Source organism: Rissa tridactyla, chromosome 7 (assembly GCF_028500815.1).
Source record: "Rissa tridactyla isolate bRisTri1 chromosome 7, bRisTri1.patW.cur.20221130, whole genome shotgun sequence".
Taxonomy (NCBI): domain Eukaryota; kingdom Metazoa; phylum Chordata; class Aves; order Charadriiformes; family Laridae; genus Rissa; species Rissa tridactyla.
Window position 1 is genome coordinate 51,856,035 of NC_071472.1, and position 24,235 is coordinate 51,880,269.

Consider the following 24,235-nt stretch of genomic DNA (forward strand, 5'->3'; position numbering starts at 1 on the left):
GGTAATGAATCAGCTTCCCACAAGCAGCATAGCGAAACGGACCGTGCCTAGGCCAGTTTGATTTGGCATTAGGAGACCTTTGCTTGGATGTGCTGAGCACACATCCAGCTTTGCCCAACACAAGCTTATGATGATATATTCCAAACCCTGTACCAGGAAAAGTTGTTCACAGCTTGTTAAATGACCGTGCCTAAGATAATATGCCACAATCTAGAGTCAGCTGCTTTGATGGTCTCTTAGCTGTTGGTCTAACTACCTGGAGTAAGGACTGAATACTGGCATTTAATCTTGCCTGGGAAAACATCAGCTTAGTTCTCAATACAAACTGAGAGAGACTGTTTAATTGAAGTCACTGCGAGGATTGAAATGTGAAAACAGGCAAAGTTCAATTCAATCTGGGTGAAGGTGCATTTGAGGACTCTTGCTTTAACTCTCATACAAACCACAGCAAAAGACCACTTAAAGTCTTTTGCTAAGGAAAGAAAATGAGTTTGGCAGCAAGCAGTACTTTGAACTCAGAAAGCAGCTAAATCTGAAAGTTCCCAGATCTGTGTGGTGTAGCAGAATATAGGACCTAGCAGTGTGGTCTATTTATAATGTAGTGGCAGTTATCCAAAAAGAAAAACTGGGACAAGCTACAGCAGGAGACTCGGAGCCCTGTTTCAAACCTGCCTCTGAAAAGGTGTAGAAGATTGTAGGAGCTGTAACTGTTCACAGGCACAAGAATTACACTTCACCCTGCCTGTTCTGTGTTAACAGCTTCTTATTCCATTATGAAGACAGCCTTGACTTGCTAAAGCTGAGTGCGGCCTTTTCTGTGCAATTGTCAGATTTAGGAAACATGAGCCCAGACTGTTTCCAGCTAATCTTCCTGAAAACAGATAAGAATGTCATGTGCTACACATAGGTGTTACGAGCCTGAGCTGAGCTATTTTTAAGGGCAGACTTAAGAGTCAGGAAATGAGAGGCAGAACTACAGTAAGTCACATCTGTGCAAACATTTTCTTATAGTTTTAATCATTAACCTGCTTAACCTTTATGTTCCGAGACCTGCTCCGCCCTGAGATTTCTGACAAGGCTAGCATTTTTCAGAAGCCGTGGAGGGTTTTGCAATAGGGTCTATCGTGGCTGGGCAGAACATTTTAGAGTTTACAACAGTTACCAGCTGCTTCAGTTACTAACAGAGATGCCATAAAGGTCAAGAACATTAATAACTATGCATCTCCTCTGAAAAATTACTTGTAAACATTAGCATTGTATAGTCTGCACAGTATGAATAAGCATCAGAAGCCCTATTTGGCATTCATTATTTTGTTTTTCTAGCAAGTGCTAGACTCACTAGAAACTAAAATGAACAAGATGAAGGAAACCCCAGATGGGAGGGATTGAGCATTTGGAGATTTGCCATCTGACATCAGCGAGTCAGAGCTGCATTTTCTGTTCCGCTGATACGTGACATGGTCCCAGTCAAACTTGCATTAAAAGTTATTCAGGTTTTATATTTAATTCTGTGATTTTCAGTACCCCAACAGGGAGTCACTAAGTCTAAAAAGCATTTTTAACATTAACATGTAGCAGCAAGGATAATTGCAAATTACTTATTGTCAGCATTCCGTTCCCCAAGCTCCTTAAAAATAATCCACAGCTTCAGCATTAAAGCATGGGCATGCCAACTACCAGCAGCAGCCCAGTTCCCCTGAGCATAGTGTTTAATTGATTCACAAGAGTCTTCCATGATTTTTCACTGTGAAAAAAGTGCATTTAAACTCCCTTTATTTCTGTGGAAAAGGATTCAGAGTTGTTGATCTGTAGTGGGAAGAAGATATCCCCTAGAGACTACAGTTTAAAAATAATGTGCATGCATTTAATGCTAGTAGTGTACTTTATGTGGAAAAGCCACATGAAGATGTACTTCTGTAAGGTATGAGAAAATGGCTAAGATACTATAATTTTCCCATAGTTTTTCCAGCTAACTTTTAGCCGGATAGAGAGAAGGAAGGAAGTAGGAGAGAATAGCAAAGTCACAACAGTATGGTCACAGGGCTGCCCCAACTAGAGCTCAGAAGGTGCTTTGCTGCCAGTCTGGTATTTTCAGAGAGTGTAAATGCTGCAGCTGTTCTGCAGGGGGTGATGCTGTAGGAAGGCAAAGCTCTCTTGATCTTACTGTCTTGCTTGCTAATATTGAACTCTTGATGTTAGCAGTCAGATTTTCTTGGTCAATATTCAGTCCCCAGCATTGAGATGTTTCACGTTACTGATTTCTCTTCAGGCAGTTATGATAAGCAGTTGTCTCCATTGCAACTGATCTTTTTTATATTCCCAGAAAATACTGTAGCAGCAAAAAGATATGTCATCCCATCTTAAATTGTCAGATTGACCTTAATCCTTAGCACTTGCCTTCACGGGGCATTTTACACAAAATTTATATGGGAAAAATAGTGCAACAACTAGTGCTTAATAGATCAATGTTACTGCCTCTCATTCTCCCCTACAAAAGAATGGAAGTCTGTAATCACATATAATTGTACCTGAATTCAGAGATGCACATTGCTTTTTAAAGGTTGCTTTTCTGTTTTCACAATATTTCAATACAAGTATCATCCCAGATGAAAAAGCTTCTTTTAATATGCATGTCAGCATTTCCCCATTTTAGAGATATGGGTACATTTAGTCAGTTCTGTAAGTGATTTAGGCTTTTTCTAATAATTATACTTGACTTTTCACCAAGTCATTCCTTGTTTTATAGATTATGCTGAAAAAACATTTTCTGTTTCTCACTAGTTATTTAGCTATTCTTACTCTGAGAGGTGAAAAATAACGGACTTTGAAGATCAGCAAAAGTCTGTACTGAGTTTGTTTTTACCATGCTAACACTTTTGGACATACACACTGTGCTATACCCAAGTAATTAGTAACAAACATAATCAGATTCAGAGACTGCAGCTTGCAGAATTAAAGTAGCCTACTCCTGCCTGCTCTTTAAGAGCATAGCTTCAGCAGCTTTCTCTCTGATATAATGCTCTCCTCATCCCTCCACTCAAAGTTAAACTTGTTCTAGGATCACATCTCTGTGCTGCTACATACACATATAAAAAGATTTTCACACCGCTCCAGACAACTGAATAGCACTTGCAAGTATTTAAATACTATGCTCATAATCTGTGAGATAAGAGATTGTTTTTTGCAGCTGAGCAGCAGAGAAATGAGGTAGCCTATAAGTGTGACTATCACCTAACAGGAGACAGCCTTCTGGAAAATCATTCCAGGAAAACACTGGGATATCACTTACCAGTCGGTACAGTCCAGACTGCAGGGACAAGTCAGCCTCTTTAGCAATATTGTTATGCACATTTGCATAACATACATGCCTGGAGATTTTATTACTCAGAGATTCCTGACATAAAAGAACAGCCCCATTCACAAAAGGATAGAGAAGAGTAACTGGAGCCCCCATCACACAGATATTCCCTGCAACTATGTCACTATGCAGCTTATTCTTTTGCTCAGAAAAAAAAACCAAAAACAAAGGGAGATGAGCCTGGTATGCTGAAGGAACAGCATTATTGTTGGGACTGTCAAAATGACCTAACAGGCAGGCACCCTAATTATTTCTTTTCCTCCAAACCACATTTTCTGGACCCAATTCAAGCAGCTTTCTCCAGCTTCAGTGCTGATGCCCTGAGACTCCTGACTATCACAATGCTTAACACTGCTCGTGACACTCTTTCTATAGCTAACCTTAGGAACACAGACCTTTATACTCTGTATTTGAGTAGCACCTACCATAGCAGGGCCCTGCCAAACCATGGCTAGAGCTCAGAGACGCTACTCTAATCTATGTCCTAAGAGGAAAAAAAAAAAGAACAGAGATAAGCCCAATCCTTTCTCAGCTTCTATCCACACCTGCCTTGCCAAAAAACCAAAGCAACCTCCCTTCTTCCCTTATTATACTGTTTCTCACCTGATAATGCACTCACTTCCACCTGAATCTCTCTAATTCCTGCACCTGTGGCCACTTCCCTGTGCAGGGGCGGCCTCAGTCTTGAATGAGCTGAAATCAGTGCAGTAAAAATCAACTTCATGTAAGTGGCATCAGTATTTGACTTCAGGTTATAGTTCTCTTTTCCCTTGGCAAAGTTCCAGGGAACTGCATAAGCACAAGATATTAATAAGAGATGGGAAGAATGACTGTCAGTCTTTTCCTGTGTCTTTTCCTCCATCTGTACTACTGTTAGCGTCCCCTGCCACTGCTAAGGCAAAAAGTAACAGTGCAAACCTACAAAGGCCTTTGCCACTCATCGCTCCATCGATGTGTGGGCTGTTGGGTACTTCTTGTCCCTGTCCTGAGTGTTTATGCTGTCTGCTGGTGCTGTAGGTCACAGGCTACGCACGGTCCGTGGGGGAGGCTCACATGGGTATGCAACCTTTTGAGGCTTCAGTTTTAAGGAAAATATAAAACCAGTTTTAAGACCACAAGATAGGCACTTTTTACTTCTATTGGTTCTCACTTCAGAGGCACCAGAAGGGTGCCCTGTCTCCTGCGTGAAACATGTAACACTTCATCGAGGTCTTTCAAAGCACAAACTTCGCTTGGCAGTTCTGAGCCTCACAGTCCCAACTAGGTCAGGGTTGTTCTCCAACTATTCTGGCGTGAGTTTGTACCCTCGGTAAATCTTCAGTTGTGGTGCATAGTTTCTGGTAACGCTTAGCAGCACAGGAGAATTAAGCAATACGAACATGCCTGAAGGAATACACCATGAAGAAAGCGTGCCCCACCTATATGCTAAATTTTTTTCTCAAGTCTGTACTGTCACTGTTTGACTCAAGTAGTCTTTGGAGGGTGATCACCAAAACCAGTGAGGAACCTTAATGCTATAGCAATTTCAGGTTGAACTAATAGTTCAGCCGTCTGATTTCAAGAACATCAAACCTCCCTTTTTATAAGGAAAATATTTTTATCTGTTTTATCCATCTAAATTGCAGGAATATTTTTTTCCCCTTCCCCCTTCAAACATCTGGTTAGACCTGTAAAAAATATGAGGGGAACAAAAATTCACCCACTATCAGGTCTTACACTGAGAAATAAACTTTGCATCAACTGTAGCAGCATATGAAACATTCACTAACTATAACAAAATAAAGGCCCTGCAGGCCTCTTCCACTTTTTGTCAAGCTCTTTCTGGGAAATAAGTGAAGCAGAATTGAAGGTGAAACATATACCAGTTGAAATAAACCCTCAGATACTTTGGTTCTCCAAAATAAGACAGCTAAAACCTGCAGATCCCATGTTGCTGCAGTCAGGATGGCACTGGATATATTTGCTTACGTGGGCTGAATGAATCTTCCAGTGTTTCCAAAGGCAGTTCTTTGGGCATCATACGTGCCCCACAGAGAGATCTTTTCAGGGTATGTTTTTTCCATCTCAATTTCAACTCATTATTCTCATTAAAACCCCTTTTATTATGCAAATCATCTCCTCTGTCAATGCTTCGATTTTCTGTTATTCAGTGCTTAGCTAAGATATAGCTAACTGTTTCCATTTGTTCTCGCAAATCAGTCTCTTGAGAACGCTCTACCTATTTCCAGCTCTAAACTCCACTTTTCTATATCTTTCTGGTAATGAGGGGCATTGTCTCATTGTCATCTTTGTGTCTTCCTCTGTGCCAATTAAACACTCTTGGCTTTCCCCCTCTGACTAGCAGGAACTGAGGACATGGTCCCTTTTCTCTACGTGGTTTATTATCCGCATCCTCCTTTGGAATAAGACAAACTCTCTGGGCTAAACCTACTATGTCTGCTTGGAAACAAATTACTTTGACTTAGTGACGTGGCTTAAAACTGCTCTTACTGTCTGAGTGAGTAGGACACTTCCTTCCAGTTCCTGTAATTGGGAGTTGCTCTCCTGGCTGTGGAGAAGCCAGCTGACATGGCAATTCCAGGCGACATGAGTTTTCATATCAACATTTGCGTGACTAAATTGTTGATTTTAAGCGCTGATTATAACAATGACCGAGAAGTAGTGTTGTGGATGATGATGAAGTCTGAAAACCTTGGTGATTCTGTAAATGTTCACATCCCCTTATGCCCACTCATTGCCTGCATATTGAAACAGGAAATGTTACTAATAGTGATGTAGCTCTGCCACAGTATCACAAACACACCACAAAGAGTGAAGTCCAATGAGGTCATTTGGTTGATTTCTCCTCCTTCCCAGAGGGGATTTTCCACCATATATTTTGAAGTGCTTTGTACAGTTTAACATCTGATGTAGGAGAAATTGGGTCCATATTTTCTCTGTGGAAACTATTCCAGAGTCAGAATTAATCCCAGTCTTCATGGTGTGGGTGATGGAAAGCACTTCAGAGCCCTATAACCACATCAAGAAGACCCAGGATGTCTAGCCTGCATCTGGCAGCACCAATTAAGACCTCTTCCTCCCAGGCCCTAGTAAATCCATGCCTGTTGCCTTATGGGGCAAGAAAGACTTGTAAGAAGTATCCTTCACTGCAAGAGGATTCTCTCCAATGCACCCAAACATAGAAGCTGGTGTTAAATGTCCAAGACACAGGCTGACAGTGGGTTGCTCTGAACATCAGCTTATCTGGGATTTTTAATGTACGTGGATTTTTTCGAGTTTGGAAGATTTACCGCAACAGTTTCTTCAAAAACATTGTACAAAACTTCTGTTGATGGGGTTCTGAAAACTTCAAACATCAGAATCTGAAACCACTGGCTTTATCCCTTAAGGCTATGGGGTTGGCAGGATCCCCAGTGTTTTGTAGCGCAGCAGCACTTACTGGGTATACACCTTGCGGATTTTTGAGTACTGAGGACTCCAGTGAAGATGTAGGACTGAGTAATGTGCTAGTGCGATATAGATGCCACAGAAGAGTGACAAGATTAGCTGGCATTTGGCAAAGATAAATACGATTCTGCATAATGAATTTGATCAGAGGCAGCGAAGCAGGGCAGTGGCATCTGAGAGAGAGGGGCTTTCCTGGGGTGAGTCAGTTACAGGGTACCCCAGAGGGAGGAGGCAGCATCCCTGCACATGGCGTGGGAGCCCTCTTGTGGGCCCTGGTGTCTTCCGTGGACCCCACGAAAAACTACTAATGTGCTGCCTGAGAAGAGATTTGCATTAATGTTTAATTAGGACAAGGGCTATTCAGACTCCAGTGCCAGCTGTTGCAAGGGGCACAATGAGTGTACACAAATAACATGCTGGGTGGCTCCAAGTTTTTCAGGTAGGATGTATGTTTTTCTCACCTAATTCAGAAATTATTGGAGTTTGAAAGACACAACAGTTCAGTTTGTATGGCTGACTAGAAAAGTTGCATCTTGGGTATGGCAACTCTGTAAAATACTGAGATAGCATTTTTGCTTTTCCACATGTTCATCAGCCTGTTTTCAACTCCCAGTGAAGTATAGCCCAACTCACCTTCATCCAGGTAGCTAGAAGAGGCGAGCTATCCCACACACATTTGCAGTCATTGATAATTACAGTTGTCACCCACAGAGAGGAGATGAGCACATCAACACCCTTCATTTCTTTTGCTTTTGAGCTAGTGAGGTTATTGGGAGCTGGTGGATATATACAGTTGTTGAACCTGATCATCTCATATTAAGCACTTAGTGTGGACACAAATTAATGCGAGTGGACAGATTTTTACAACCTGCAAGCCTCAAGGAATAGCATGGGAACCACATACTGTTTCTAACCATGTTCAGTTTGAAATAATTATGCAAACTTCAAACTAAAAAACTCACCAAGTGCCCAAGACACGGATTCTGCAAGACCATGCAAAGTATGTCTGCCAAGGTGAGCAGAACCTCTACAAAACAACCCAAGTAAAGGCAATTTATTGCAAAGCCGTGTTCCTCCTCAGCCTGTGGAGGTGTCTAGCAGCAGCAATAGAAAGGTGTTGGTCCTAGCAAAGGACAAACACTTCCTGACAAGCCACCTCTCTTCCCTGGGGGTTAGTTGCAGCCCTCCGATGTGACAGTGAGTATTTGTACTCTCTGTCCATTCAGAACAAGTATGTCCCTCGTAGGCATCCCACCCAGTCTGCCTGAACAGAGGCACACCTTGATTTCCAAGGGCAATTCTATGCACCGAGGTGGAATGAAGGTGAAGGAAGTAAACTGTGGCAACCAGAGCCCTGGCCAGCTGAGTCTGAAAAAATGTGCGCGACAGCAGGTTGGAGTCACTGCCAAGCTATACCTCACCAGATGCGGCAAAAAAATTTCTGCCCATTGCAGTAACTCAGTGATGATATAGCTGGAAATTCTGAGGGGTTTGTAATAACTTACTCTAGAAAAGTGGGATAAGTTTGTTTGCTTCCCAGAGAAGACTAGGGGATTTTAAAAATGCAACCAAAAAACCCACCAGCACCACCCTATCCCACAAATATTGGGCATTTACATTTCTAACCACAGCATTATACTGATGTATGTTTTCACTCTGAATTATAGCATTTCAGTTTTTTATTAAGTCATCCCCTGCAGTCTTTGTAATCTCGTTGGAGCAGAAAGGGACAGGAAGGCAGAGGTCCATGTTCTGTTCAGGTTACGCAGGGCACCTGATCACTCCTTCTGGATAGGCACTTGATGTAAATCAAGGTGGAATTTAAGCAATGGATTAGGTCTCCAGACAGGCTTATAATTATGAGAAATAGATCCCTCACAGGGAATACAGAAATTTCATGAATGCTTTCCAGCTACATCATGATCCTGGTGTGCTTTCAAACATAAATTTGCCCTGGCACACAAAGGCATGGAGACAATCAACTATGCTTTTCTGGTCAGCCCCTTTCTACATTTATTCTTAATAGTTTTAATAATAAGTTATTTCACTGTCTCAGCCTGTCTTGCCTACCTAGCTGTACTTGTTTTACATATGGACTGTCTCTTGCCATGTTCAGTGTGAAGCATAATGAAGTCTTGAGTGGAACGTACAGCTTAAACACTTGGTAGAAGTCTCTAGAGATACACCTTTGTAATGGTATGAAATTGAACATGCCTACTTTAAACATATTTTGTGGTTTCCCTGGGCACCAGAGACAGAGCTTGTTTGGTTTAAATTCTGATCTTTTTTTCCAATCAATTCTTTCAAATCATTGGGCAAGTTTCCCTGGTTATACCCTACAAATGCTATAAACATAAAATTATGTTTGTTCTGAACGATGTTAACAAAAGAAACAAGAATTATTAGTCCTCTAGATGGTGCTACTATTTCAAATAAAGCAGCTGGATGCTTGAAGATTTTGTTGAAATATATTGCTGTAGTACCCGATGAGAAATCCTGACCCCAGTTAAAGTAGTGATGTCAGACAACCCAAAACTTCATCTAACAGTGTTAGCAGTGGGCAGTCTGCATGTAAATATATTAACTGCTTCTCTTTAAGAATAGTGAATGTTTCAGTATCTTACTAAATGCAGAAAAATTACAGGATGTATTAATGAAAATTATCTTTCAAAGGCTGGCTCAATTTTCTATGTCTTTGATTTCCAATTTTCCCAATAATTTGCTACTGACGCCTCCAGCGTACCACTTTTCAACTTCAATGACTCCTGTGAATGTTTTCTGACCACAGCCTTTGGATGCATCACAGGCCAAGCATGACGGGCTTTCCCTGGCAAAGGCTGTGCACTCTGGCGCAGTTTCACAGCAGCACTTTAGCACAACTGTACTTCAAACGCATCCACAGAAACAGTGCAAGTGCTCAAACTGAAAGGCATGGTTAAAAACCTTGTTGGCTTAAGGATACTTGTATATGCACACTGTACTTGTGCTGTAAAGGCTGTTAAGTCTAAGTGCTTTAGTGATACGTAACAAGAAAAGGAGGTAAAGCAATTTACCTTTTCTAGCCCAGCACAGCTGCACAGCTCCAGCACTTGAAATATTGGGCCGCTGTCTATAAGACAAATTTTCTTATCTTTAGTTCCTTTCTGTCCAGCCACTTTTCAAGAGGATGCCAAAGTTCCTCCTATTCTTCCCTCTCTCTCCAGGGCTCCTATCTGTAGTTTGGTAACATCTGCCTATTTTCTCTCCAGATATTTTTCCTGATATTCTCTTTGTAAATCCAGCCAGATGGATTTGCAGCACCAGATTTCTTTCCTCCTGTTGTTGCTGTCAAAGTCAAGAACAAAAACTTTCTGATTTCCAGATTATTATTGTTATACATTATTATACATCTGACCTTTGAAACATATATTCTTTATAACCACTATCTCTTACTTTGTGCAAAGTTCATCTGTTATCTAAATAAATGTCAAATTTGGGATCTTGTTAAGCCTTTAGCCTCGGTAACAATAACTGTGAATTCTGGAGTTTACTCAGACAGTGTAAGAGAAACATTTATTTCATTGATTTTGACTATTCAACCTTTAAAATTTCACAGAGTATATTTGTTCTTGTGTTATGAGAAAAGAATAACATCATCTCTAGATCATTCATTATTTTCTATTCTTTCACTGTGTCCCCATTTATTTATCTCCTTTCCAAGAAACTTTCTTCACAGGAACATATCTCTGGGCTCTTGGTGACTTTTAGTGCTCTCTTATGAGTCCTTCTCCAGTTTCGTAATAGTTTGGTTTGTTAGTTTTTGAGGCTGCGAAGCCACAAAACCAGGGCCTGCTTACAGCTGCTTACAAAAATACTTTTTAAAAGAAAAAGAATCTAAAAGCAGACAGAAGGTATGAAATCCATTACATTCAGGTTGTAGAGTGATACAATTTTTTGATAGGTGCTTTTGTTATTTTCCTATTAACAACAGAATATCCATCATCACTGGCCTCTTGCACCAACCTGCAAGACTTAGTGAAGCTCTTGTTAGCTAATAATGAAGATGTCAGCTCGAATCTCTGAAATGCATGAGAGCACTTTCAAAGAGTAAAACAAACAGATGAAGACTGGGAAAAAATCTCCGCTAAAAAATGACTAGCTTACAGACAGCTCTGAAGTGTGGGAAATTCTCAATGTGTTTATTTGTAAAACAAAACAAAAAAAGAAATGCAACTATGGGAACTGTTTCTAACACTTTATGAGACCGCCTAGATGCAAATATCTAACCAATATAAACAAAGTAGTATAGACAGTTTCTTGCAGATTTATATTAAAAATAACCATGAAAACATGAACTTACATAACAAGTAGTTTATTTAGCATACTTAATGAATCCTTGCACACAGTAATTGCCTAAGTCCTCTGACCTTTTCCATAAATCCCTGTCTTTTTGAATGAAGTGCTCTAATTGTCCTGCTTGTGAGGACCAACATAGGCACTTAGAATTAACCTTCTTCTTAAAAATAAAATTAGATTAGACTGACTTTGGAAGTGACTCTTTCAACGTCTCAGAATCTTCTGGCTCATAATAAGGTTCCAAAATAGGTTTTAATTTTACTTCTTCTGGCAGTTTATGAGTCTCTTCTCTCCTGCTTCCATCTCTTAAAAGTGGAACCAACGTTTTCCAGTTTTTCCCTGAAACTAAAAAGGAAAAGAATGGTTAATTTTCCCCCCTCCATAGAAACAGAAGAAAATATACAAGTGGTTTAAATAGGAAGCTGATGAAAGCAGAAGAAAAACGCAGGAAGAAAGGGCTTTGTGGTTTTCTTCCCCATATTGTTCCATGAGTTTTCCATATTTCCGCTGGCAAGTACAGCAGAGATTGATCATACAGTTAAATACTTCTGTGCTGGATAATGAGCTCCCAAACTATAGGGTTTGGGGCGTCCAAAGCAGCTTCTTGGCGACTTGGCTGCCATCATACACTGTTCCAACTTCTCAGGATTTACACATATTATCTGCCCCGTAAAATCTATAATCAGGATGATGAATCTATGGGGCTTCTATTCCAGAGAGTAAAACTGCTATGTGAATAATGAGCCTACTTAATCCTTTACATTTTGTGCTGATTGAAAATGCCATTAACTTAGCTACTGCCATTATCATTAAGTGCATAAAACTGGCTGTCCTCTAACAATTAATCGATGCTGCTTCTATCACCAGTGTGTAGCCCAGACTAGGATTTAGGTCCCTGAAACCCTCACCTCTGCCAGGCTTAATAGAATAACTGGGATTTCGTTTGAGGTCCCCAGAGTACCCAGGGTCTTCGTTGATTATGCCCAGATTAGTATTCCACGTGGACCAGTTCACTTCATCAACCCTAAGGAGAGAACAACAGAACCAATAGCTAGTCTAAGGATCAACCAAACAACTCCAGGATGAGTTTATATCACAAACTGCCACCTCTCAAGCCTCAGATCTGACCCAGAAAACAGATTAAACTGACTACTGTAAACAGCCTTAGGGCACTACTTTTCAGAGGAGTGCTCCAGGGGTAAAGTTCTGCTTCCCATTACCAGATACCTGAATGTTGTTTGTCTATAAAAGATTGTTCGTTTGACATACAAACAGCTTACCTAAAGCACCATCTGTAATCATCTTGGCCGTCAGGTGTGACCCCCACCAAGACTCGCTTCCCAGACCGGAAGGAGCGCCTCACACAGTTCAAGTAGCTGTTTTCGATATCCAAGGTTGTGATGGCTCTCTATTAGGTAAAAGAAAGCAGGCCACTGAGAGGCTGCTGTTTCAAAGTCACACAGACCCCAGATTCTCCCTTTGTTTTAAAAACCTTGAGCTTTCATTGTCACCATCTTAGAGCAGGCATCATAACCATCTCTGAAACATCGCCCTCTGTTAATATGTCATTAAAAATGCCAAATTACTGCCCTGTGATTAGAACTATGAAGTTCCTCTTCTTACCTCAAACAAAAACTGACGTGCCTTTGAGATTCTGGTAAAGATTGTTTTCCCCTTTCCATAATCCCTGTCTTCATAGTCTGATCAGGATTTTCCATCATCAAAAGCCCAAATAATTCTGTCTAATTAGAAAAGTACTTATTTTCTTAAATTCTGAACATCTGTGGAACACTGGGAACATCTGCTCAGGCAAAACATCAAATATGCAATGAAAAGGAACTAATATACTTTTTTTAGGAACTGTTCAGGGGAATCAGAAAGAAGCAGTGACCTGTTATTTAGAAACATGTCAGTTCCTAAAGATTCTCTACGAAATTTCTTATGATTCCCCACACCCTTTCTTGGGTAGCGGCCTCACAGAACCAATGTACCTGGAGTTTCCAGATGCTCTTGCTCTCCTGCGCAATTTTGCTCACAGTTTCCCCCATCAGTGCAATAAGCATGTTGAGCAGGAGGATGTATGTAAGGATGACATAGAGAACCAAAAGGATGACGAACACAGACTTGAACCTGTAGTTCTCTGTGAACTCCAGGTCCCCCATCCCAATAGTGAACTTGAAAAGCTCCAAGCAGGTATAATACAGACTATTGTAGGACGTGCGGCCTCGTTTCATATGGCAGCATCGGGAATATTCTGAGCTATTTGTGTCTTGCCCCTCATTGTCATCTTCAATTAAAGTCACCACAGCTGTTGCAAAAGAGGAATCACATATGCAGGATGAAAATACAATTTGAGATCATAATGCCATTGCAAGCAATGAAAACGAGCATAAAGACAAGACATGTTGTCTTCATGGTGCATTGTCCCCAGCGAAATTGCTCCATAAAATATTCCCCATAACTGACACCTTCTCAGAAGGTGTTGTCTCAGTTTTATCTATATAGAACAAGATGACTGTTTTTACATTCGGCTTTGCAAAGCAGTTTGAGACCCAGGGATGAAAAGATGTATGAAATTACTATACATAATTGTTATTCTGAAGAGATTTTTTTGTAATTAGGTTAATTTGTTAGTTTATAGTTGGAAACAAAAAGTCTAAGTCACTTGAAAAATGAAATTTTCTGACATTCTTTAAGATAATAAAAAGTAACGCCAAAGATGGTATTACCTGTAGAAAATCCCAAGAGGAATACTAGATAGACAAACATGAAGCGACATAAATCTCTAAGGATCATCTGTAACATGGAAACAAAATATTTTTATATTGCTAAAATTTGAATATAAAATGCAACAAAAATTGGTAGAAAATACTGCTTCAGCTCAAGAAGGCATGTGCTATGAACTGGCTGTTCATGCATTAAACTGTTATCCTGCTGAGATAATAAACTTTAATACAGAAAACATTTTTCTCTGTTATTCATGCAACAGTTTACACACATGTGAAAGACATATGCATGCCAAATAGTTTCATCTTGGTGAGTATAAACCACATTAAGACAGTTTCATCTTTCTTCCCCTCTTCAGCTAGCTGGCTAAATCATATATAGAGGTTTATTAGCCAGCTACTGCCTCCTAGCTAATTGCTCGGTTTGGTAACGTTTAAATTGTACCTAAAGAATTTTCCAGCTGGTAGAAAGCTGTGCCATTTCACACCAGTCTGCGCTGTTCTCAGTCTACTTTCATCCATGCCTATACAACTGTAGTTATTTTGAAGCGTGGCAGGTAATAATAATATCAAAACTGCTATAAAATGTATGGATGAGGAGCAGAAGGTTTTTCTACATAACTTAAATTGTATTACGTCACTCAGAAAATAACGGCCAAGTATAGTAGAGTGATATAATATTTCCCAGTGGCATCATGGAGGTAGATATGTCGACTTCTCTCCTGGAAATGGGGCTGTCAGCAGCAGTGCCCTGATCTGAGCACTCTACTGCCCTCATCACCTACTCACTGGACTGACCTTGGCAATCATGACAGAGTAAATGCCCATCTGCTGGAAGCCACGGGTGTAGTACAGCATGTTAGCCCAGCCCAGCGCCAAGGAGAAGACCATGGAAGCCACGTACAGTTCCTGGCCACAGAAGTACAGCACCACAGAGCTCAGGAGGAGCAAGGAGTGAACAAAGCTGAAAGACAAGCATGGTCTGAATGCAGAGAGCCGAGTTGGCCACAGGTGGTGGGAACAGAGGAGCCCCACAAAGTATACAGCAGAATGAGGGATACTCTATAACACAACGGAGCCTTGGCAGACACTTCCTCTCTTCCCTTCATTCTTTCCCTTCTCAAATCCTACAGTTCCTCTTGCAAACTCCTCAGTTTCACAACATACAAACTTCTGTAGCCTATTCCTGCTCTTCCTTGTGACTAGAGGGAAGAAGAGTCCTTGAAAACACTCATTTCTTCAGCACTCCCTCTCTTTCCACAGACCCATGAAATTGCCCTGTTTATCTGCACTCCAGCTGGGAAGAGAAAAGGCCCAAATTATGGAGAGGCCAAGCTCCCTTTGGGAAAGGGAGGATTTCTGCACCTCCAATGCATACACACTCAATTGCAAGCCCAACTCAGAGATCTATTTCTAACTCTGCTGCTTGACACAGTCACCAAACTTCTAGACACTTCATTTGCTTTACCTCCAAAGGAGGTTACTGATCCAGACCGAAGTGCTATGATAGCCACTGGCAAGTATTTTGTCAAGACCCCGGAAATTATAGCAAAGCATCTACTTATAATAAGTGGCTTCAGCCAAAGCTACAGATCTCACACACTCATCTGTTTCATGCTGAAATGCAATCAAAGACATTGGGGCTTACAAAAGAACCTCACTGTAGCTGTCAACTATCAGCGTCTTGAATGATGGGCGCCTCTGCACGAAATACTGTATCTGAAAAAAATGGGAACAAAGACCAGATTTGCATCAAAGGATTAAGTATCGCATGTGAATGCATCAACTAAGCACTGATACCTGTACGAGGGGACTGGTACCTATAAAGCATCTCACAAGAACAGCTCAAAACCAACACTGGCACAAGATCTAGGGAGGACTCTTCCAGTAACACTAGACTTCTCTTACATCTGATGTCTTTTGAAGACAACCACCTATTCGGTCACTGTGGATTCACTGGACCTGTGATTCACTGTACACTCTCCACTGGCTGCCAAGAGGAAGCAGGGGGGACTTTAAGCTAAACCAGGCAATCTTTGATAGAAGCCTGGCTATTTGCAATACCTCATTCTTAAACTTTGGCCAGGCTAATTGCTGAGAAGCACATTGACTTCTAGGGGTAGTCTTTTTTTTATACAATAGATAAAACTGTATCTTAGCCTGTGGGCTCATTAGTAACCTGAGAACTCCTAATCAGGCCAAGGAAAAAGATCTGTACCTCTTGACTAAAACATGGATTATCTTGGCAGCCAATGCTAATGAATAGGAAAGACATGCTGGATTCTCTCCTACACCTACCCAAACAGCAAGAAGGAAAAGTTTCAAATATCTTACCCCTCTGAAAAAAAAATAGAGACCTCCCAGTACACTCAGGATCTCTCCAGTCACTCGAAAATATTCCCCAGTGCTGTGACCAAATGTGAAGGGAGGCTGTGTAAGACAGGAACATAGATGTGTTCAGCAGAACTGGGAATAGGAAAGACCTGGCCTTGCCAGCAACTGAAAGCAACTACATTTCTAGGGGAATGGGTTAAGTTTCTGAATGTGTTGCAGCAAGGGGGCATGACTGGGAAGCAAGCAGTATCAAATCTCCCTCCTGCCTTCAGAAAAGAGGAAAATCCTAATGGTAGGAGCACACATTCAAATGGGATGCAGATCTAGGATATCATGCGCTGGGTGGTTCCCTTGATATATGACAGGAGTAACATACCTTTTCCTCCTTCTCTACAGGTCTGTAGTAAGCAGCTGCAGTGAGGATGATGATATGCATGGTATAGACAAAGAAGTTGAAGTAAAACAAGTGTTTGACAAACCGGTCCCACTTGTCTTGCAGCAGCCTGTTAAGGGGTTCCACCAGCAGCATCTCATGACGGTTCTGAGCAAAAGGAGAAAGAAGAGAATCTTGACAGGACCAGTATGTACTGGGCTTTGAAAACAGCAAATGATACTCATCTTCAGTAAATGTTCCCTCTAGTACCCTTAAACTCAGGAAGGGAGGTTGTTTTATAGAAATGAGGCAAAAAATGCACTGGGTGGAACACAGAGCTCTTCCCCAGCAGTGCCCCAGCCTGTAAATAAAATGCCAAGGAGGTGCATACTTACTGGTGTTTCACTACTGTAGGCAATAATCTCAAGCACTGAATTTTTCTCACATGTGTCTATACAGGACAGATCATAAAGAGATGAGTGGACAGGTCCGTAAGCCCATTCAGTGAACTTCCTAGACAAGTGTCTGCACTCAGGATCTTTGATCTCTCGTCTGAGGATGTAAGCGAAAATCTAATTGAAAAAAAACAATACAACCAACATTTCAGCACTAATGGACTTCTAGTTCCTCAGTGTCTCCACAAGCCAGGATGGCTAATTTCTCCCTAGTTTAACTGTGCTGAAGTCAAACCACTGGAGCACTACAGAGATCAAAGTCTGAAGTAAACACAATTAATTTTCTCACTAGATGCTGGGAGATAAGAGATACAGATACCGCTTACAACTTGCCACTATCTGTTTCAAAATTGCAAGAGAAAAGCAGAGATGTATGTTACACATCTCTGAGCATACAGTCATTTTGAATGGGGACTGCCAGAAGATGAGTTATATCAGCCAGTCAAAAGTACAAGGCCTCTAGTGGTTCAGATGATAGCAGAGACCCACTTTCTGTTTCCACTTGGGCTGCCCTGCATACCAGTGGTTTATGAATAATAATAATGCCAGCTGGACACAGACATGCACGCACTTTGTAACTTTTAAGGACTATGCAGTTTTGCATATTAAACTGCAGCACCAGATCCTCTTAACTAAAAGGCCCCAACAACAAGCAGTGATAAAATCTGGCCTTCATCAACATTTTACATGTAGCCCGTATAACTTGATACAGTAATGGGACAGTTAAACACATTTGCTCACCTACCCCTATCTTCCCTGTTTTGGCTGCCAGAGTTAATGGAGTCAGCCCTTTCTTGTTGGTGAGTTCTTCTAGCTTCAGGATTGGATTAATTTTGGCACCAAGGATCAATATGTTATTGTACATCTTGGTAACAAACTTGGTATTATCCTTAGTATTGTCTGCAATCTCCACCAGTGTATGCAGGACCGTATTGCCCATGGAGTCCTCAGCAGTGATGTTGGCTGGCTGGTAGGGGTTCTCAAGGAGGAATTTCACAATGCAGAGCTGGTTGGTGCAGGCAGCCAGGGACAAAGGCAGCTCCCCTATGGGCAAGCAACAGGAATCAGTAGTCAGAAAGCCCGTTACGACACATGCATAAACAGAAAGAAGATCATGTTGCTTTCATCTTTCATCATGAGAAGAGGTGAATTTCTCTATCTGATATAGCACCAAATCCTGTGATAGCTGTTAGAATCACATTTTCTTTTGTTTAACTGCATCACAGAAACACAGTGCTTAAGAAAGCACTGAAAGGACAGCTAACAGAAGGTAACAACCTTTTAAAGGATACAGTGCCCAGAAAACAAAGGGATGCAGACATCAAGCTCGCACTGAACATTATCAACTACCAACCGTGTTTCTTTATAATCTCAGCCTTTGGGAGTAAATATTTGGACTAAGTGGTAGGACAGCCCGTCTGGTACTTCTGAGCCTCCAGTCCCACATACACAGGATTATTTAGCAGCTTGTACTTTGGATAATGGTAGGATAACTCAATCAATAAAGCCCATACTGTGCTCACCCCTACCAAAATAAAAGCCAGGTTTCCCTTTGATTTTCCTGAAGAACTCCCCACAGGCTCTTGCATGAACATCTGCTCCATTCTGGACCAAGAGCTTCACCAGGTACATGTTCCTTCTTTCAATGGCGATGTGAAGTGCAGTCTGGCCTACGGAGACACTCATCAGACAGAAATCTTCAACGGTTAATACAGACCGAGAGCTTTCAGGTACCACAATTCATCCAGGTCCATTAAAGATGGTAGAACTAAGAGCTTTTCAGACTAAAAAGCTCTAGAATTGAACAAAAAAAAGATGGCACAGATAGCAAGTGCAAGTGCCCTGAGCTTGCTATTAAATCACTGTGTATCAAAAATGGTAGAATATTGCACCTAACAAAGCACTGCCCTAGCATGAATGCCCTGGTGGGTAATCACACACTGGAACTTTGGGGTGCTGCATCCTCATGCATAAGGCTTCATGCAGAAAACTATTTGAGAGCCTTGCCTAACCTTGTCTTCAGCCTTAGCACCAAGAGTATTCACTGTAGCAGCTGTTTCTCTTACCCTTGTAGTAGTTGTCGGTATACTCTGCATTAACAAACTCTTTCAGAGTTCCCGTTTTCCTTGCAATATCCAGCAGCAAGGGAATGGTATCATTTTTCCCATCATGTAGATTCAGCATGGCTTTCAGTAAGCAGGTTTTCCCAGTTTCGGGCTCTATAACACAAAAAGATTGCAGCTATATAGAAGTGATTACAAACCTACCAGCTCCTCCCAGGCAGGCAGGAATTAATGAGGTTCTTTTCAAGAGAGAAGAAAACTCATCCAGGGGTTCACAGAAAATTTCGACTTTTCTGAATTTTTCTTTAACCTTACAATCAATGGGTTGCCCAATCATTAGGGAAGTAGTGGCTATTAGAGGACGTCCTGCAGACACTTAACAGAATTATGGTTTTTTGTTTTCATCTCAGGAGCACTACTGGAAGAAGACGAGGGCAACTTAAGGTATGTGACACTAAAAGGTACCTTTGAACTCATCATCTGTGAGATGCTTCAAGGTTCTGTTAAGATAGAGTAGCAGATCATCCAGGTCCCTTGTGTTGCCTTGGGCTACAGCATCAAAGATCCTTCTGCGGTCATAAAATTTGAAAGCTTTTTCTGAACAGCCTGTGATGGAATCTGTAGATAGGAGCCTAACAAGGGTAAATTTCAGTTACTTAAAGTCAGACATTTAGCAGACTTTTTATAAACTACCAGAATAATATTTTTTATTTGCTATGCGAAGTAGTAAGCACTACAGAGTAGTATAGATGGATCTGCAAAATCTACAAGATCAAGAAAGTCTGCAAGCAACTGTCCTGATAAAATTATGTGTCTGTTGCTGAAAAGTTGAGAACAAGGCTTAAAAGAGACACTGAAGCATGACACTCCGACTGCAGGCTTGGGAACCAGGCAATCCCATGTTCTCATTCTGAGTGATGTCCATTCACTGAACAAGTCTCAGGCAAGTGAATTAAGGCCTACCACTAATTTTGTGTGAGATATCCGTGGACTCAATTTTCAAGAGATGCCAAGAGGCAACAGCTATTGTCACTTTCAGATGCAACACTCCTTATTTTGGCATAGAAAACAGTGAAACAGAAAAAAATGGTCACACTCATGTGGAGAGAATAAATGCTGCTCTGCAGCTGTCAAACTGTTGACTACAACGAAATCTTACACGGTAAACTTACTTGTGAAGTTTCCCCCTCTCCAAATTGGCATGAAATTTGATGACAGAAGGTGCCATCAGGTGATCCATCTGGTAAAAGGAGTCCATGGGAGCCATGTCCTTGTCACTATCCCCCATCACAAACCGCCCACGTCTTGCAAAGATGTTGCTTTTGGGTGGCTGCACCTTGTTGCTGGGTGTACCCTGGAGGCTGTCAGGCGTTTCCAGCGTGGAATCCTCCCCATCCGTGTGTTCATCTGTCACTTCAGATTCCTCCATGTCAGAACTACCAAATTTCTTCATCTTCCCAAGAATAGAAGACATGATGAGCAGGTAGTCTGTCAGGAACAACACAAACACCTCAAGTCAGCACTTTACGGGGCCAAACAACAGGGAATGGATTGGTTGCTCTCATCCCAGAAGCAAGACAGATAGACACATATTCACTACGCCCAGAGTTGGGACAGTTTAGTAGGTCATTACCTCCATGCTGTTTGTTACTGTCCCCACTGCCCTTGCCCATTTCAGAATGGAGAAAGCAAGCCAGAGTGTCCCAGAGCTTGCCAGCCACCTCACTGCAGAGCTGGCCAGCCACCTCACTGCAGAGCTGACCATTTCTGCTTAGAACTAGTGCCTCATCCTCCTCCAATCCTTGTTAAAGCCTGAACAATCTCAAACCCTGAACTCTCTCTGGCTTTCTTCTCTACTTTCTAACTGTTTTGTGCCACAATATATTCTCAGAATTTTATCAGGCACGTGCAAAAAGCCTGCTTGTGCCATAACCGTATCTCAACGATGCTGAGCACAGAGGGCTTCCTGCACGTAGGAAAAATACCACTTAATGGCTTTACAGAGTTACAGCAGTGCTAGATGTAAACTGGGGCATGTGATTCTTGGGAGATGAGTGTCACCTCAAACGTGAGACACGGAAACAGAAAGGGAAAGGTTACCACAGATAAGAGATGACTGTAAGACCACATGTCTGATCTTGTCTGATTTGCAACCACAAAGAATTTGACAGAAGTTAACAAATATATTATACTGAAAGTAGAGCAGGCTTTGGTTTGGTTTTGGTTTTGCTTTCTTATCAAATTTTTTAAATCAGAATAACGTTGTTCTTCATGCCCCTGAATGCAAAATATTCTGGAACTGCAGCAGTGGAGACCGGAATGCATCATATTTGAACTGCTGCATAGCTGGCTTTTAGAGAGAGCTGAACAGCTTTAGAAACATACTTCAAAATCCTAGATTGCTTGGAATTCTTATGGCTTTGAGCACAGGAGTATTATATAATCTTTAAAAGGTCTTCAACTGTAAACTGAATTACAGTGGTCAGTAATATTCTCTGTACATTCAGTGTGAAAACAACATCATAAACACACTTCAAGGTTGCTTCTCTTCACAAAAATATTCTGAGGGGCTGCCTGCAAACTTACATTGTATATCAAAGATAGATTTTCAGTTCTATGGAACTAGTTAATATTCACATTAAGAGCCACTTACATTTTCCTGTGCAAGAAGGACACAAAAGAAACTTTTGTCAGGCATTTGCATTTTCTATAATTTTTCTATAATTTCTACAACATAAATGTAAAGAAAGATTCAATTTGGAAACTTGCACATTTAGGGTTACTGGAAGCAAAACAGCGTATTATAAATGAAATACTAATGACTGCAGTTCAACTCACTTATGGCCTCTGAGCTCACCTTTCAAGTTCTTTGTGTCCTTAGAATCACTCTGAAAGAATAACATAATATGTTATTAACGTAATTGTTCTATAAATAGAAAATTATATATAGAATATGAAATTGGAATATTCATTTGGAATATGAAACTAAAAAATACAGAAAAACAGTTACATCAGTGAAAAAGTTATGAAAATAGTTTTATAAAAAATGGAAAAAAATACACTGAGAATACAGTCATGTAAAATTTTAATTTTTTGTCTTATTTAAATAAATGTGGATTGAGCCAAAAACACCAGAGAGATGGCTATGCAAAATGGAATCACTTTTTTTCCACAGAATAGGTGCAATAATAAAATCCACAGAATAGATTCAATCCTGTCTCCCTGGCAATTTGCTCAAACTTGGTTTAGTCATTATGCGTGCTTTCATTTCTAAACCCTGTTGATAATGTTGATATCTTTGATAATGAAGACAAAGCCGCATTTCCTCATGAGCATGAATTTGCAAGGGAAATAACCTTTGAAATTCTGTGGAAGGATTCTTTAAAAAAAAAAATTGTCCTAAAAAATGCATGACCACCTTGAACTCTTTGAATCCTATGTACATTGAAGTTCGATACAATAAATGAGATACGGAAATATTTTTGTCAGAATGTCTAACCACATCACAACTTATAATAAATACTAAAGAGAGTTTACAAATAACTAACAACCATGCTATTCAAATATACATGCAGAACTTACAAACACTGTAAAAAATCCCGTCTTCCACAAAATAGTCCAGTCTCAGTAAAAACCCTCTGATCTATAGGAATTTGGTGCCAGATATTCCTCCTCCAAGGTGCCTGGACTGAAAAGCACTCAGAGTTTGCTTCTCCACTTCATTTGTCCGCAAAAGTGTCTATATGTCTGATGATTTTTAGAATCAAGGGAAGTTCACTAGAAGAACAGAGAATAGAATAAGATCATTAAGAACCATTCTGGAACCAGAAGCATCAGTTGCTTCTATTCCCAGGAGTTCAGCAAAGCTCTTTACAAGAATTGCAGTAAGTTGCTGTTGTTTTTCTCTCCCCTTTAATTGCATTTAGTAATGGATACTCTTCTCCAAATTTCCTCTTTGTAAATACACTCAAGCTTGCAAAAAAACCCCGAAACCACCAGACAACAATTGTTTCTGTGGGTCACAGTTTCATTTCAATTTACAAAACTTTGTAAAATATGCCAAAAGGTCTTCTCTGAGATCAGTTATCTTTCTGGACATCTTTCTTGGGTGGCTGCTGTAAAGCCTTACCAAGTATTTTGTATATAAGTCGATTCTGAACAGAGTTGAGGGAGAACCAATAACAGAAAGTCCTAAGCCCATTCTATTGTTGAATGTTCCTATTATGCTTTATTTAATTAATTTATATATGTAACAGTCAAATTTTAAATGTTAAAGTCATTAGAAAAAAAAAAATTCTTATCTAATCCAGGATGGATCTAAACCCCTTAAAAATTAAGAACTGTGTCATATATTGTTAAATATGTCATTTACATAAGATCTTTCTGCAAAAAACTAATCTAGAGAAACAGCTTTTCCAGCAGGCTGAGCATCCAGGCTGTGGCTGTTAGGCTAGAAGCAACCTCCAAACCTCTAGAGCTCCTGAGGTTTCAAGTTAGATCATTAAATTATTCAATGAAATTATCTGCTTTCTGTTTTGCAAAAGGTAACTATATTTCTAGTCTTGCCATCTATCCATAAAAGAATAATATATTTGCCTATTTAATAGCAAACTAATTAACTACTTAAAACACGCGATGGCACTGTACTCAACAGAGACAAAATGCCTATTTATTAATGCATAGATATAGATTACCAATAAGCCAGGTCCTTAGCTGGTGCTCCTGGAGCTTTGCTGAGCAGAGTATTTCCTTCGACATTAATTCCTTCACCATTTCCAAAGCAGACACTGTGTAAGAAAACTATATGGATCAGTGGAGCGTCTCCCTTATCCCATCTCTAGCTTCTTGCTTGTCCCTTTGGCTAAATTCTCCTACTCTCTCTTCTTTCATTCCAGGCATCAGCTCCTTTCAGTCTTGCTGTGCTCTGATGTACACACTTCAGGAGCTTTCTGCTGTTTTCGGAGTTTGACGCCTCCTTCATCAGCCTCCTTGACCTGTGTTTCTTGTGAAGATGTTATTTCCTTCTTACCAGCAGCACTCCATTGCTTTTTGCAACAGCTGTTGGACGTATCATATTCCATCTCAGCAAGGACCTGGTTTAAAGGTGTAAGCTTATAAGGAGATGAGAATACTTATCAAAATAA

The 24,235-nt window shown here is 40.6% G+C and overlaps 1 protein-coding gene across 2 annotated transcripts; it reads right to left on the reverse strand.

The window, feature by feature from the left end:
• Window positions 1-11,140: 11,140 nt before the first annotated feature.
• Window positions 11,141-24,178, reverse strand: TRPV1 (transient receptor potential cation channel subfamily V member 1). Of its 2 annotated transcripts, none has more exons than XM_054207861.1 (18): window positions 23,786-24,178; window positions 22,674-22,868; window positions 21,949-21,979; window positions 20,264-20,579; window positions 19,557-19,723; window positions 19,095-19,247; window positions 18,558-18,698; window positions 17,774-18,072; window positions 16,969-17,145; window positions 16,577-16,741; window positions 16,201-16,296; window positions 15,515-15,585; window positions 14,665-14,830; window positions 13,870-13,936; window positions 13,132-13,448; window positions 12,421-12,548; window positions 12,049-12,164; window positions 11,141-11,485 (listed from the first exon to the last, which is right to left on the reverse strand). In XM_054207861.1, the coding sequence occupies exons 4-18, from the start codon at window positions 20,563-20,565 to the stop codon at window positions 11,319-11,321; spliced, it is 2,532 nt and encodes an 843-aa protein (XP_054063836.1). In that variant the 5' UTR covers window positions 20,566-20,579; window positions 21,949-21,979; window positions 22,674-22,868; window positions 23,786-24,178; the 3' UTR covers window positions 11,141-11,318. The 2 variants fall into 2 exon arrangements, 1 of the variants encoding a protein (XP_054063836.1); XR_008467593.1 differs by lacking the exon at window positions 11,141-11,485 and adding an exon at window positions 12,764-12,882.
• Window positions 24,179-24,235: the final 57 nt, after the last annotated feature.